Source organism: Trematomus bernacchii, unplaced genomic scaffold (genome assembly GCF_902827165.1).
Source record: "Trematomus bernacchii unplaced genomic scaffold, fTreBer1.1, whole genome shotgun sequence".
In the NCBI taxonomy this organism is placed as follows: domain Eukaryota; kingdom Metazoa; phylum Chordata; class Actinopteri; order Perciformes; family Nototheniidae; genus Trematomus; species Trematomus bernacchii.
In genome coordinates this window covers 4,541,300-4,558,238 of record NW_022987342.1, presented here as the reverse complement: position 1 = coordinate 4,558,238, position 16,939 = coordinate 4,541,300, and the positions used below count along the sequence as shown (strand labels likewise).

Sequence of the window (16,939 nt, the reverse complement as noted above, 5' to 3'; positions counted from 1 at the left end):
CCCATCAGCTCCAGTTTCACCTGCTGCCCCATCAGCGCCAGCCTCACCTGCTACCCCAGCAGCTCCAGTTTCACCTGCTGCCCCATCAGCGCCAGCCTCACCTGCTGCCCCATCAGCGCCAGCCTCACCTGCTGCCCCATCAGCTCCAGTTTCACCTGCTGCCCCATCAGCGCCAGCCTCACCTGCTACCCCATCAGCGCCAGCCTCACCTGCTGCCCCATCAGCTCCAGTTTCACCTGCTGCCCCATCAACGCCAGCCTCACCTGCTGCCCCATCAGCTCCAGTTTCACCTGCTGCCCCATCAGCGCCAGCCTCACCTGCTACCCCATCAGCTCCAGTTTCACCTGCTGCCCCATCAGCGCCAGCCTCACCTGCTACCCCATCAGCGCCAGCCTCACCTGCTACTGCTACCCCATCAGCGCCAGCCTCACCTGCTGCCCCATCAGCGCCAGCCTCACCTGCTGCCCCATCAGCTCCAGTTTCACCTGCTGCCCCATCAGCGCCAGCCTCACCTGCTACCCCATCAGTGCCAGCCTCACCTGCTACCTTATCAGCTCAGTGGAGTACAGCGCTTCACGATTGTCAACGGGGGGGGGGGGGGGTGGCGTCAGCGGAGTACAGCGCTTCACGATTGTCAATGGGGGGAGGGGGGTGGTGGCGTCAGTGGAGTACAGCGCTTCACGATTGTCAACGGGGGGTGGGGGGGGTGGTAGTAGAGTACAGAGCTTCGTGCTCGCGGAGCGTGTGAACGTTGTGATCAGCTGTTTTAGTGCAGGGCTGCTGTACAGACCGACGTTACCAGCAGCCCTGTCTGTGCACACGGAGACCGACTCTGTCGTCCGGTGAACTAACCGCCTTCTGGAAAAGCTTCACATTTACGTCGGTACGCAAATGCGCTTTGTGACACAAGTGACGGTACGCATTTCAGATTGTTGCCGCGCATGCGTACCTGCGTACCAGTTATGTGCACCCCTGTCTATAGTGCTGTATACAACCTATATAATTTACACATTTGCAAGATAACCTGGCCACACGCTGTCACTTATTATTAATAACATCTAAACAATACCCTACATCGTACCTGCCTAATGTATGGTTCCTGCCTAATGCATGTTGTGTTTCCATGTGAATAATACAAGGTAATGTACCTCCATGAGAAGAAAACCCTCTTCTTGGATCCACTTGGAGAAAGTAAAGGCAAGATGAAGGTGTGCTTGCAGTCTACAAGGTACATTTGATACAGTGTACTACTGTAGTTCCGGTGTTGTATTAGTTTTTTGACAATGATGTGCTGCATCTTGACACATGTACTATCTACGTAGAGCCTTTATGAGGATGAAAGGCTGCAAGGTGTCAAGGTGGACATGCAGCACCCTCCCCCATAATCGCCAACAAGATGGCACATCCTGTGGTGTCCTGGCCTTAAAAGTGAGTGTGAAATGCATTTACCCAAACATTACTCTCAAACTCAAATTCATTAGCAATTAGACTGAATATCTTGACTTGCTTTTATACATCTTCATCAAAGATGTATTGAATTGTGTAAAACTACACATATACAACATGTTGTTCTTTAAATCTGTTGGGTAATTTGTCTGTATTCGATTTGAGGGTAAAATCATAGACCATGCAGTCCATTATATACTAATCGGAGTTCTCTTCAGTTTGCAGAGAACATTTTACTGGGGGAGGAAATTGAGTTTGAAACCTCACAGAAGGCAGCTGAGGCTGGACATTGCTACTTCTCTCCTCAGAGAATCTGGTTAGTTTCCTTTTTTCTCAACATTGTCAATGACTTCATGTAGTTAGTTTTATGAATTGTATCTCATAAGTATGCATCTATAACCTAGTATATTAATAATGTGTCGTGCAAATTGTTGTATTGTATCACTGCTTGGACCATTGGTACTGTTGGGTTAATATTGACCAGGGACATTATCAGGGTTTTAAAAGCAACACAGAAGTAAACATTCACATAAAAGCAGTCCTTAACATACAGTGTTGGAGCCATAGTGCATGTGTCTTTGTTCATATTTTATCTGCACGTTTAATGAATGTTGAAGTTCCAACATTGAACACAAGATGGAGTATTCACTTGTAAGTGTGTTCAAGGTTCAAGGTTCTTTATTGTCAATCTGACATAGCTACAGAGTAATTATGCAGTTGAAAATCTTATGTCACAGGCTTCTCCAACAATGCAACATAATAACATAACATAATAACAATAAGAGCAAGAGCAATACAAAAATAATAATAGTTATAAAAATGAAATAAAGTTATGATGTGGAATAGTGCAGTATGAGTCTATATACAAGTTATTGGAATGATATATATATATTAGGTATTAGATACATACTACTGAGTAGCAGTTGAATGTTTGTATAAATGTAACTGGGTGATCAGATGCAGGTGTGTGGGATGGTAGCAAACAGTTTTCGACCGTGTCTCGAGAAGCTGTGTCGAGTTGAGCTACATGTGTCTTTGGTTGTATTTAGCGTGAGTCTTGTAATGCAATGGAGGAAATACAATAAAGGATATTCAAGGTTATACGACTCAGATGGACATGGTTTTATAGTCTGGAACAAGCGTCCGAACCAAGTTCTCCCATTCCCATCCCTTAGTGGCTTAAGTATAGATTAGGGTAAATAGTCACTACATAAAGTATATTGTGTATCTCAACTCCAAACTATACAGATAACATTTGAAGCATCGCAGGCAGGCATCTTGAACTGCAATTTCATATACACACGTCACACTCTACAAACACACCCTTTCAATTTGGCGGTTTATTTAAGATGTGAGATTTCACCATCTTCCTCCTTTCAATGTACTCATTGGTGTGTATTACTTTTAACTGATATCCTCAGTTAATTTTAACCTTGAACTTATTATAATCAAAGCTGTAAAGCTAATACATGTGATGAACAACAAAAGAACCATGAGAACCAAACTTAAATTGATGTGTACAGTGCGAAAGAAGTTTTGGATGTTTTGGAGGGTAAGGAGAGTGTGAAAGAAGGAGCAGATGGCTCCTCTGTGCTCAGATTTAATAATGTAGAAAATCTATGTGTTTGTGTGTGTTTTGCCTTTTCTTCACACAAAATAATAAAAGACCACCCTGCACAAAAAATGTGTCCTTATATAATTGACCTTTTCGTCAAAAATTTGAATAGGTCAACTTGACCCCAAATCTGCAATGTGGTTTATCTGAAAATATTGATTACTTTTTGTCTCAACAGATGATCTAAGCAGGCTTTGCTTTTACTGCGGGATGGAGGAGCAGGATGAAGAACATTGGGTAATTTCCTATCGCACATTGCAAATAAAACAAATGAGCAGAAATATGTTTCCAGACTTTATCAACATAACATTTGCGTTGGTAATTGCTACTATATTTGGCATCTTCAGCATTAACTGATAAAGGATTAATGTTGTGCTTGTTTTTCCATACATTTTTGTTGAAAATGTATTTCTTTCTCATAACACAACATTTATGTTTTTCAAAGATTTCGATAATTTAAGGAATGGTTAGAATGTTAGTGGTAAATACATTTGAGATATTCTATTATCATGAAAACCTTAACAAGTATTTATTGTTTTCTCAGATTTGCTGTGACATTTGTCGGCGGTGGTACCACCACCAATGTGTACAAAGGCCTCCAGTGGATCAACAGTATTTGTGCCCTGGATGCACATAATGCCCCGAAGGAACCATCATTAAATAGTGAGGATGAGGAAGTCCACTGTCATTTCAACCCATGCAACTGATTCTTAAACTCATTTTAAAAGCTGAGTCTTCATATCCACACATCATAGTCCAACATAATTTATTATCTTTAAATCGTTTCTTCATTTGTTCAATGAATCTGTGTTTTATGTGTGGATTCAACCATCTTCATTATATTCCACCTATAGTGTTACCCCTGACCTTTGCTCCCCCAACTCAACACTCAGATAATGCAGCCACTTCATAGAGCCTAAATCTGCTTAACAGTGTGTGCAGAACTGACAGTGTATACAAAGCTCCTACTTAATCACCACAAAACTTGAATAGGCTGTTTTTAATTACGAAAATCTGGCAGCATCGGTTGGTGGGATATATGCTTTCACAAAGTGAGTTGTTTCACTTTGAAATAGCAACAAGGTGGGTCTGTGCTTCAGACTTTTCACACCATGGGTGGGATTGCTGAAGTTTTATTAATAAGAATGACCAACAATTTATGAAGGTACTGAGTGCACTTTTAGTTTTGAAAGTATTTATTTGTTTACTTGTTTATTGTTTGTTGTGATGTTCGATATGTTATGGTGTTTTAATTAGAATAAATTATATAAATGTTCCCAATAACTGACTTTTTGTATGCATTTCTCAAATTAAGCACTTATTTTAACTGATATTATACATATGTATTATACTCTTATAAGATGTATGTAGATAGTATAAGAAATGTGCAGAATATGACAATGTAGTGGTGAATAAACACATATTGATAGATGTCTTGTAATGCACTGTTGAGGAACCTGCGACCCAAGTTTTTCATTCATTGCATAACTACACCGTAGTTGTGTATAATATATGTCAATAAACCTTAGAAAATCTTGAAATCTTGAAAGGGATGGGCAAAATAGTCATTATATACAGTCTTTAATTAACTATTAGTAGAGAATAACGACGAGTAAAGAATATACTTTATAGGGATCCTATTAATATCTAATAATAAAATTATAAAATGCAATAACGTGCTTTAACCAGTAGGTGTCCCTTTCTATCAGCTGTGCACCGTTATGGCGTAAATACAGCCTATCTACCAATTGGATCAAATATAAAAGTCAGCCGAATTAGTGTTGATACTGCAAGGAGACGTATTGTGTGAAAAGAAATGTAAGATGTTGTTTAATTGCTTATATATTTAAGATCCACGTCAAGTTTTCAGTTTTGGCGGCAGTTCCTGTTTGTCTAGAAGTCTTGTCATCAGGGCTCTATAAATAGAGTTAACTACGGCAGATATGTAATATTTAATGCAGCCGAAACGTGTATTACAATGCCGTTATGTGATGACTTTCAAAGAGAAAAGCAAGCACACTCGGAATAATGTATTATTTAATTTTTTTATACAGTCTATGCTACAGAGGATTGTGGGTAATGTCCGTCAAACTTCCGGGTTCCTCCATGGGATCTTATTTCGGAATAAGTATGCATTGAAGTCATGATTGAAGTCAATGGAGAGAGAAAGATTATCTTTCGATCCCGTTTGAATTGTGCCACGAATTACACATATGATGTTTGTCAATCTTAAATAATAATTTCCATGTCAAAAAAGTCACAGTTTGTCGTAAAGCTGTTGAAATATAAGACTATGAAATGTGTGTGTATGTACAGCTCTCAACATGCCCAGACTTGTAGTGATTTTCACCTCTTTTAATACTTTTAATACCACATTACGTCACACGTTTGATGCGCGCCCGTGATTGAGAATCTCTTTATTTAAAAAATACGGGGGGTGTTTCTCAATCGCGAGTACGCTTGCTTGGTAGCACATGTCTGCCGAGCATCTTGCTTCAGAAGCGAGTCAAGAATACTTCCTGGCATTCGGAAAACGAAGTGTGGAACACGCTAGCAAGTGTGCAGGTGTGCGTCATATGAGAGGCCCCGCCTTACATCTTCCGCCACAGATTTGGGGAAATTGGTCCGTGCGCAAAGCATTGTGGGGATTTTAAGACCGCGGAGTCTACTCATGTGCAGCCTCGATATTTCTCCAAACGGAGTACGCCGGGCTCGGTAGATTTCCAAGTATGCTGGAGATTGGAACAGTACTTCGGCGGCACTCAATGACGTAGTATGCTTGAAATAGTGGCTCTGAAGCAGCTTTACTCGCGATTGAGAAACACCCACTGACTCACTGAGTCAGATTTACAAATATTATATTTTGACCTCAATCGAAATATTCGGTTATTTTCAAAAGCTTTTTTAGTCTGATGCTTCGATTCATTTTAAACAGACCGTTCAACAAAAGGATACCCAAAATCTAAATATTGGATTGTTCTTTCTTAGTAAGATCCCATTTTCATTAGAAATGTGGTCTTACCTTGACTTGAAGATGAAGTCCATGCTATCCTTCTGGACAACAATCTCTATTACTTTTTTGTAAAAGTCCTCCTTATCTTCCTGTAGTTTCAAAAGTCTAGTTTGTTGTTTGCGTCTACCGTCTCTGTGTAGAATAACAGTAGCAACAAGAACCTGTGGGCTCACGTGCGCCCCATTCAGTGCGGCAGAGGTTATGGCTGCCTCTCCTTGTGCTTTTTTCATTGTCGCTGTATGATGAGACCAGCGGGCCTAAATATCATATATACGTGAAATAAGTTATTTAGAGACTATGGATGGCGAGGATAAATGTAATAAAGGGATCTACAAACATTACATTGGTGACCTACAGTGAGATGGTAACAGGCATGCGCTTAGGGCCCGCTTTCCAGCCAGTTTCTGTGGGGTGACGCATTCTGAGGTGAGGCAGAGCTCATCTGTGCCTCACCTTACCCCACAGTAACTGGCTTGAGCGCGCTCACAAAATAAGTGCCCACGCTAAATTAGTGCCCGTGCTCCAGTAAGTTACTGTGGGTTTACGAGAGGCAGAGCACGTCCCTGCCTCACTTCTCATTGCTCCCGTAGCGGAGCTCGGCAAATTTGCTGATTTTGACTATAAAAAGCGATTGAAATCATACATAAATCACACTTACAACACAGATCAGTGGAGACATTTTATTATTATTACTATTTAGTTTTTCTTTAGTTGTTTTTCCGTTACATTGGAGTATGACAGGTGAGGCTCTGCCTCCCCTGCCTCCCCTGACTGCACGTCGCTGGATGTGAGACTGGGTTGGTAGTAACGTGTGATTACAACGTCAGGTAGCTGCCGTGATCAAGAATTGTAAAAAGACCCCAGACAGATACACCGGGTATGGGGGTCGTCACCCTCGATGGAACCCGGACACGAAGGACACGGGCGCTCCACAGTCCATTGTTCGTTCGCTTGAAAAAAACCTTATTTCTCTTTCTTTGTCCGTCTCTCTTCACTCAGTTACTACAATGATGCTTAGCTGAAGAGAAAGGGAGAGCAGTGAGGAGGCGAGGCCGCCTCTTATGCAGTGAGGTGCGCGCGCATTCAGGTAGGCCCGCCCAGGGGCCGGCTACATCTATGGAAGTCTCAGTGAAGGAATGCGAGCATGAATAGGATACACGGGAGTACCCATGGAGTCCAGTAGAGGGCGGAGCCTGTGAGAGATATAACCAATGCAATTTCTCCATAGGATTTTGGAAAATAGCTCGAAATAAGGTCTGTGGTTGACACAAATTGAAGAGACAGATCACGTTTTGTTCATTCGGATAATCTCCACATGTCTACCCTACTTAATTTTCTAATCATAAATCTATCGATCATAAATCTATCGATTAGATTTATGCGGAAGGTGTCGGCACGGCCGAAAAGACACGACGGTGCTGGACACACCAATCTGAGTAGGGCGACAGGACGCTCATCGAGGGCCAGACATCAATTGACGGCCAAAATCGGCCCGGTGTGTCCGGGCCTTAAAGGTAGGGTAGGTCATTCACTTCAGAAACACTTTTTGTTATATTCCATGGAATGCTCTTAACATCCCGATAGCAATGAATACATTAAATGCTTTGACAAGAAATACATAAAAAAAATTCATCTGTGGAAGCCATGGCGCTGTAAAAAGCACAACCAATTATTTGAGCCGGCCCGGCTAAAATAACTGGATGGCCTACCTGCCTGTCAGCCTTCCATCTCGTGCACAAACTTATCTGCCCTCATTGGTCATGTGCGCGTTCGTGTGTGTTGGAGGAGGGGCTCTGTAAGGAAGTCTGAAGGAAGGGGCATATTTTTTCCGGCTGCGTACTTTCAAATTCTAGCGCACTCGAGCTGGTTTCTCCATTCTTACCTACCCTACCTTTAAGGACCTTAAGGGCCTTTAGAGGAGAAAATGTATTTCTGGTACAGTCCCCTGATGCTCCAAAGTTTACACTGTGAATGTGAATATGTATATCTCTGTATGTTAATGAGGTAGGTTTATTTCAGCAGCAATACAAGTGCATATGTATCATATAAACCAGTTGCAAACAACCCATCATCAAACATTCACCAATACCATTTCATATTTTGTACAGTATTTGAATAAGTCAAACAGCCGCGAGAGGACGCAGTTCCATGGTGTAATGGTTAGCACTCTGGACTCTGAATCCAGCGATCTGAGCTCAAATCTCGGTGGAACCTGTTTTCTTTTGAACTGGTCCAAATTAGAAGAAAACTTTACTTTTATACGTTCTCTATTGCGTTTTACAGAAGAAAAAAACGGTAATCGAACATTGTTTAATACTGTACTCTGAGGATTATGTTAGCCACATCTACCTTTTTTTCCCACCATGAACACATACAAATGCATATCAGCATACTTACAGTATTTTCAGTTAAATGTGTTATATTGAAACTAAAATAACTGACGGAAAATAAATATTTATGTATTTCCATTTTTATTTTGTTTCACATTGAACAACACAGTTGTCTTTTTTCTTACAAAATCCATCAGTTTGCAAATTTAAATCGTTGCTTAACATCAAACTGTGGGGAGAAGAATTTTCTGAATTCAATATCATCAAAGACCTTTTACATATTTTTATTGTTTAAAAAAAAAATGTAAAACATGTTCTATACAAGCGCAGTACGTTTTTTTGTATCCATTCAAAGGGCTACAAACAAGAACTGAACTATCACAGAATCAAAGTGTTTCTGTAGCATCTATTTGATCCCAATTCACAGCCATTATAATTACTTATCCAGGACCTCGGTCTTCCTTATGAAGGCATGGTGCAGTGTCTGAGCCTTATATACAGTTCAAGGAGTTCTTGCTTTCATTTTTTCTGTCTTTGTTTTGACGTTTCTGCCCCCTTCTGGTTGGAACTGGATGCTGCATTTCTGAGAGCAAAAAAGAAATAAGATGTACATTTTAAACCATTTAGGCAACCCTTCTTAAGTTGTTAAAGGGGGATTCATTTAAGTTCTCCGCACTCTCGCGGGAATATCTCCGCAATGGAGCGAGCTTAAGTTTCACTTTCGATTGCATGATATAGCCCAGCGCAACACCTTCGTCACACATGTTGCCACTTGTTTGTACCATTTTCAGGCGATTTGTAATCTGTTCTAGAAAAACGATGTGTTTTTTTGGATTTCAAGAAGCATATAGAACAAACAATGGATGTATTTTATGAACATTTATCCATGCTATGCATACAAAATGCATCCGATGAAGCATTGCATGAAGTCTGTTGATGATCAGAGGCTGTTGTTGGGGCTGCATAAACGTTTTTTATTTTTGTTTTGTAGGCAGACCATGCAGGCTTCAGAGAGTTAAACTTGGGCCTGCGACCATAGTTTTACTGTATTTTGTTTTGAAAATCCACAGCGGAGGTTTTTGTCGTACTATGCGGTGTACTTTGCATTTCTCTCAGTAGCCAACGATCTGTGAGTCTGTTGGACATAAACTCCGTAATAAATGTAGTCTATATTTCATAAGAGGTGTAAAACCTGAGAGCATTTTAAATCGCATTTGAACTAAATGCTCATATAATCTGTAGTTGTATTTGTATTGTTGATTTAATGTGTGAACGAGGCGATATAGAGAAGGTTAAGCTGTCATTATTAGGCTGTAATTAGTTATAATGGTAATAATAATAATAATAATAATAATTTGTTGGAGTGGTAAGCAGGCCTATTGTTTTTGGATATTTGGGGAGTTAGGTGGTCCGTGAGTGTTTTTTTATTGGTTAAGTGGTCCTTGGTATGAAAAAGTTTGAGAAACAGTGCGCTAGTGGATTGTCAAAGGGGGAGCCTCGTTGCGGGGAAATTATACACATGGTTAGTCCGCCCCTGAAAAATGTCTATGCACACGTTATTATTAATAATAATAATTAAAAATGTTGTAATCATCTCGCGACCCCCACTCAGGGTCTCCCACTTTGGGAACCCCTGGTCTAAGGGGCGGGACACCCGAAGCAGCTGACCAATCAGACCAGAGCTGGCTTTTTAATTATGAAACCTGAACATTAGCATAGTAGGGCCCTTTAACTAAATTCCTATATTTAGAAAAGAAAACTGGTGCACCTACTTAGATTTGTCCTGTGTTTCTGGATGAAGTATGACCACTTCCTCCTCTTCACTGTCAGATATCTCAACCACATCTCCTGTAATTGAAAACAAAGTACCAATTGTTCAAGTTGTTGTCTGTTCAAAAACAGAAATTGTAACGATATAACTTGACATTATGATAAAACAAAAACTGTAATCAGGGATGCAAACACACGTATGGTGAAAAAAGAGAACTATTCGAAGCAGAAAAAAAACAGCGTAATATACCATCTGACAAAGGCCTGCGCTTCAATTAACTGGCTATTCTTTATAATATACTCAGATCAATAGGAGACAGAGATGTTAAGTTATAAATCAAGGGTTTTTATTATTATTTACACCAGGGGTGGGGAACCTTTTTCCTTTCAATTTTTACAAAACCTCCGAGGGCCGTACAAATTCTTGAACTCAACCTCTGCTTAAAAAAACTAAAATCACAGCAAATTCTTTTCGCCTTTCTTTCATGCTGTGCAAAGAAAAAGCAACCTCTTAATCCAGATATCTTACCATGACTCGTGCATGCATGCACGTGCACGGTTGTGGCATGACCACTAAAGATATGGACACAAGATGTGTGCAAATGTATTTAGTATCCTATCCATGTGGACATCATTTAAGTGGGGGGGGACATCACATCCTCTAGGGGGGTCCGGGGGCAAGCTCCCCCGGGAAGATTTTTTTTTAAATGTTGAAGTTAAAAGCATCAATCTGGTGCACTTCGAGAGCCAAATTAAGAGATATGGATACATCTCTCAACACCCATATGAAGCAGAACTGTAAGCAGATTTTTTCTTTTTCTTTATGGTTATTTTACAAATCACTCTCCTTTTAAACTGTATTCTTGTTATTTTTAACAACTTTTTTGTTACTGTCATAAAGTATTTTATACCTGTTTTTCATTTCTTATTTTTTTATAACTATAATGATCATATCAAGATGTGCCTTAACCTCACTGAGCTGAGGTTATTTGAGCCTCTCAGTCTGTCAGGAGAGGGCTCTCTTCTACCTGGTTGTAGAAAATGCTCTTTATATTCGTTAGCATAGCTAGCTAACCAGATGCTAATAACAACAGATCGCCACTGGGCTTTCAACTAAAGACACAGCCATGCAAAAACTGCGGCATGTGTACGGCTCCTTATGGGTACTGCAATATTTGAAGTGCTGGAGCGGCGTTCCGGTGCTCTCCGTCAGCACTACACCACGTGATGACACGTTACGCTCGTGTTGTGTTCAAGGAACCTGTTCTTGGCCAGGAAAAACAGGCACTCGCTTGTTTAATTCTTTTGCGGTCTAGATTTCTTAAAACATTTTTGAAGTGAGAAGTTGTCCGTCAGTCCGTGAGTCGGACCCCCCCCCCCCCCCAAAACGAAAACTCTTCGGTTCTCCACGAATTACACAAGTCACCCAAATCAGCGTTAAAAAAGCGGGAGGCGCCGAAAAGCGACTAATTTGCATGCATGTGTAATAACCTTCTCTACTGTCTTCCTTTTCATCCTGTTCCTCTTCCATTTGTTGTTCTTCCTCCTCTTCATCACCATCCTCCTCCTCTTCCAGTCCCCAGGTGTTCTGCAGGCCCTGCCCCACCTGCCCCACCCCTGGCGCAGGCACCACTGGGGAAGGCACCCTGATATGTTTGGTTAAGGAGCCGCAGTGGATATAATAATGCAAAGGTACAAAGACACATTTTCTTTGTAGATACTGTTAAAGGATACGTTTGAGGCGGGACCTCGGCATTCTCGACGATGTCATTGGCTCTTTCTGACGCATCAGTCATCTCCACCGAGGTCTCGTCCGTTTTAAGAGCTGTGATTCGCTCCTGTGGCATTGACTCCGCAAAACCACACCTCCCGCCTGCTTTTCTGTGAAATGTGAAATTATTTGTTTATTTGAGTGTTTATGTATTTTAACAGCAGAAGTTGAAATACTGTTTAACAATGAAGTGATGCTCACCTTGCTCTCTTGTCGTTTTCCAGGGCTTTGCTGATGAGTTCTGTGATTTCAGACACCTTTACGCTGGCTATTTTACTGCATCTCATAACCTTAAACACAGTCGAAATAATTTGGTGTTAAAGTCTTTGGATTTTCCTCATGGGAAATATGAAGTTCTACGGTGACTGATGCAAAACTAAAAGACAGCTGTGGAGTGGTGTCTCCTCACCTGCTCTTTAAGCAGCATGATGCCCCCGCTGGACTGGATGGAGCAGATTTCTCTGTGTTTGTTCATGGCGATCATCAGCAGGCCGTCCATCACCCGCTCCTCCCGTTCACAGGGGTCCACCAGCAGGTAGGTTCTGCACAGCAAACAGGAAGTAGAGAAGAAGAAAGCTCGGCATGAGGAAGGATGAAGTTCTTCAAGGACTGGTGAGACGTTTGCATTCATAATTATTATTATTGTTTTTTGTTCTACACACTCAGTTCTTTGTGAATTGTAAACTAATGCTGTCTGATAAACAGTCAAAATCAAACAACAAAATAATAGTATTTTACAAATAGGAATTATGACGTTCATTCAGTAAGAGCAAATACAAACATCAAAAAAATGAAACGCATAAGCCAATGCAAATGCAATGTGCACTTTTAATTTTTAGAATTAGTGAGGAGTCTGGCAGTGACATTTAAATGAACTGAAGTTCAGAAAGGTTGTGTTTCCTTAAGCTTCATTTGAGCAGGAATTGATGAATGGGGATCTTAGAGATATTGTAACACTAACCGGTGATTCTATTATTTTGTCCACCTAATATACATCAATGAGGCTAGGCTAACTATATTGAGCATGCAATTGACCTTAACGGCCCGTCCACACAGCAGCGTTAAAAAAATCTTGGAGTTGGGCGTATCTGAAGCTTGGGGATTTAATGCGAGCAAGGCACCAACAACCAATCACATGAATCTCGCGCCCCCGACATACGAAGCAAAACAGCCCGAAGTAAACTGGATATAAACTCCCCAAACAGGCGAAACCATACCACTGTCTCTGCCACCTCCCTCCATGCCTGGCTCCTCCGGTTTGTATCCCGGTAGGTAAATAGGGACTGGTCATAAAGCACCGGGTGATTCCCTACCGCTAATTTCTCCTCCTTTTTTTGGAATATGAGGAAATTACCTGCGGTATGTCTCTCCCAGCATACACGCGGTTTGATTGGCTAGCGCTTGAACTGTCAGATTTGCATACACGGGATTTGATTGGCTGACGCTTCCACCTCAGCCTCAAAAGTTGAACATTGCTCAACTTTGAATCCTGAAAATCCTGAAAATCTCCGCTCTGCTGCCCACAATGCAGTTCGGCGAAAAGTGAGGCAAAGTGACGTCACCCCATTCAAAGTGAATGGGCAGAAGCGTTCCAAGATTTTGTAACGCTGCTGTGTGGACGGGCCGTAATAGGGCGCCCCTCAAATGAAGATCACAGAACGTTGGTACTTGATCAATAAGTGTATTCTGTCCTGAATTCATATTCGGTGCCTTACCCTTGTTGGAAGAAGGAGAAGCTGACGCTGATGGGCATGTGGTAGATACTCAGAGGAATGGGGTCCCTCTCTTCTGGACTGTACTGAGGGAGCACATGAAGAAATGCAGAATTACAACCTACACAAAGCTAGTTAAGACCGTTTGGAAATGAGCTCCAAAAAAACTGTGGTTCAAGTAGGATGTCAGGTGTTCATTTTAGCCTTTGTCCCATGTCATATGTTCTTATTTTGTCAACCTCATCCTGTTTGTAAAGTTTTTGACAAAAATTCTGTCCATTTCAGTCTCATCTTGATCAAAGAAAACCGTTAGTACTTTTGTTTTAGTCAATGTATTACTGTTGAAATTTCAGTCTCTTTAGACATTAGATTATATTGAACTTTTCTGTTGATTCAGTTTAGCCACAATATCCCTGCTGCATTTAGAAAAAACAGTTTAGGACTTTGCAACGTTCTTTTTGTACTCTATTTGTCGTCAATATTTCATGTTGATATCATCACAGATAGCGTTAAATGGCGTTGGAGCTTTTTCACATTTTTTAGTCATGGAAACAAAGGACAGGCAAGATTAAATATTTTGGTTTTGACAATAAAAAGACCTGGTGCTATTGAATTAAAACAGTATTAATGATTGACCGGTGGTGATTTGAAGTAGAGCAGGAAAGTTCCCACTCTATATCTGCAGTGAGTATCATTAAAGAAATTCAAATAACTAAGCCGGATTTGTCCCTGCAGATTCAGAAAAGCGGAGTCACCACCTGCTGTTTTTTGCTGACTCACCACAGTGACTTCATCTCCCTGGATGCCGACGTCAGGACGCTTGAAGTGGCACAGAGCGGTGATGGCAGCGATGCTGGCCGCGTCCATCAGGTTCCCGTCGTGATTCAACATGTGAACGTCCACTCTGATCTGCCACACCTGAACACACACATCGCCATCATCATTATGTCAATGAATAAGGTGATTTTTTTCCCCTCTACCTGTGTGTCTGTGTGTGTGTGTGTGTGTGTGTGTGTGTGTGTGTGTGTGTGTGTGTGTGTGTGTGTGTGTGTGTGTGTGTGTGTGTGTGTGTGTGTGTGTGTGTGTGTGTGTGTGTGTGCGCGCGCGCGTGCGTGTGTGTGTGTGTTTTACCTTTTCTCCAGACACCACACACAGGGACTCAGTATCAATGCACTTGGAGTTCCTCAAGCATCTCTCCAGCTGTCTGTTAAGCTTCACTGACAACTCTGACTGTCTGGAGACAGAGAAAAGCCCATAGACGATTTACACTTTCTTCACAAACAAGTTGGACTAAAATTAAGCATATTTCAGACACAGTCTTAGTATAATATGTAATAATATGTCAACTCCCTATTGTCAAATAGAATCTCACAGGAAGTGTCTGGTATAGTTTGATATATATATATATAAAAGTAATATATTTTTGTCTTTTCTTACCTGCCTTGTTCAAATGCTGGTGAGGCCATGGGTGACAGCTCGATGTTGAAGAACATGATTCCCTCGTTTGGTCGATTCTCTTTAGGAGCCACCAGCTCACCTGACACCTGTGCCATGACCCTAAAGAGGGAAGAACATTGATATTCTAAGTGTTAAGATAACTCCATTTACTGAGTAAATAAATACAAAAATCCATGTGAATGTGGGTGAATTGCTTGGGAAGTGTTCAGTACATCACAGTCTTGAAGATAAACATTGTTCACCCCATAGGCGTGACTAGGTATAAAATCACAGTACACATAACAGGCCAAAGTTTAACCTGGTTTTTCCGAGATCCACAAAGCAGCACCCATAGTCAGTCCCAAACGTGATCTTCATCTTTCTGTAGTCGTAGGTCTGTCGTCCATCCAGGCGCTGCAGGGAGAGGACAGAGGCGTAATATGGGACACCATTTCCCTCAAAGCAGATATACAGGAACAACTCACTGAAACCTTTAGATTGCCAAAACTGGAGACCAATAGTGGAAAGTAACTAAGTACATTTACTTAAGTACTGTATTTCAATACGATTGGAAGGTACTTTGCTTGAGTCTTTCCATTTCTTACTACTTTATAATTATACTCACCTGCAATTCAGAGGCTAATAACACACATGTATAATCAACAAATCATTTATTATGTATAGGTTAAGATAAACTTATTCGATCCCTTCTTTAATTCCACAAGCTACTAGGCAGTATATCCAAAGATGCTCTATGAATAAAACGTCACTAGTAAATATAACCAAGGTATAAAGAAAAGTAGCTTCTCCTTTCCTGGCTGCAACAGTAAAAAACACATCAATGCATCAATAATTACAACAATAATAACATATGAATTAAACAATTACCCTGATGAAGATTAAAACATGTTATTTTTAAGATTAAAGGCTTTTTATACTGGATCTGTATTTTTTTCCCTTTTGTAGTTCATCATTTTCGGTGTTAGTTTTGTAAGTCACTGCGCAATGTTCAGCCACCAGCTCACCTTTTTCTCCTCGATGGCTTTGAGCAGGAAATCCCGCTCACAGTTAGACAGCGGTGTGTCCTTCATTTTGCAGGTGTTGAGTAGTTGCAGTTTTATTTCACTTATTTACTTCACAACTGCACAGCCACACGCATGTGGCCACCATCTATATTTTCTGAACTCTACCCCGGAAGTTCATAGTACATGCCACAGTAAAATTGGGGGTTAATACGTTTCTTTTATTCACTTGTTAACAATGATTGTGAAATGTAAATTATGCTTGACTATTTGTGCTTAACTATTGTAAAGGCCCAGGTATTCATTGGCATTATACCCACGGAACATTTTAAGAACAATAAAGTATATGTAAATAGTATGCTTTTACTTTGAAATGCAACTGCAGAGACATTCATGATGGCTTAAAGTGCTTCTTGTAAAACTCGTCGTTTGGGGCTTTGAAGAAAGTAAAATATTACGGCAAGTAATTTGCGTGAATTAATGCTGACATTTTAAAATATAAATGCGTATCTTAATTACTAGTTTGTGCCATAATTGACCCTGTTGCCATGGTGGTCTTGTGAGTATTGTAGTATTTGCCATTTTGACCTGAACGTCGTGCACATTGGTTAAATGTGATAATATCAAAAATACTTACCTACATTCATTAATTATTGTAATAATTTCAATAGCTGATGTAATATTTTCAATCATGCAGAAGAATAGCTAAATTAAACCAAAATTATTCTACATTCACATTAGTTACACCCGGTTACACCTCATCGGTCTTTTCTTGGCCAATTGTATTTATTACAACTGTCGGCGGCACGTGAAGGCACCACTC

At 40.8% G+C, this 16,939-nt stretch overlaps 1 protein-coding gene across 1 annotated transcript; it reads right to left on the bottom strand.

Annotated features, from left to right (window-relative positions):
* Positions 1-8,524: 8,524 nt before the first annotated feature.
* On the bottom strand, positions 8,525-16,262 carry exosc9 (exosome component 9). Its single transcript, XM_034128116.1, has 12 exons — positions 16,120-16,262; positions 15,414-15,508; positions 15,095-15,214; positions 14,789-14,891; positions 14,438-14,575; positions 13,661-13,743; positions 12,355-12,487; positions 12,147-12,235; positions 11,909-12,055; positions 11,666-11,820; positions 10,177-10,252; positions 8,525-8,987 (listed from the first exon to the last, which is right to left on the bottom strand). The coding sequence occupies exons 1-12, from the start codon at positions 16,183-16,185 to the stop codon at positions 8,924-8,926; spliced, it is 1,269 nt and encodes a 422-aa protein (XP_033984007.1). The 5' UTR covers positions 16,186-16,262; the 3' UTR covers positions 8,525-8,923.
* Between the last annotated feature and the right edge of the window lie 677 nt (positions 16,263-16,939).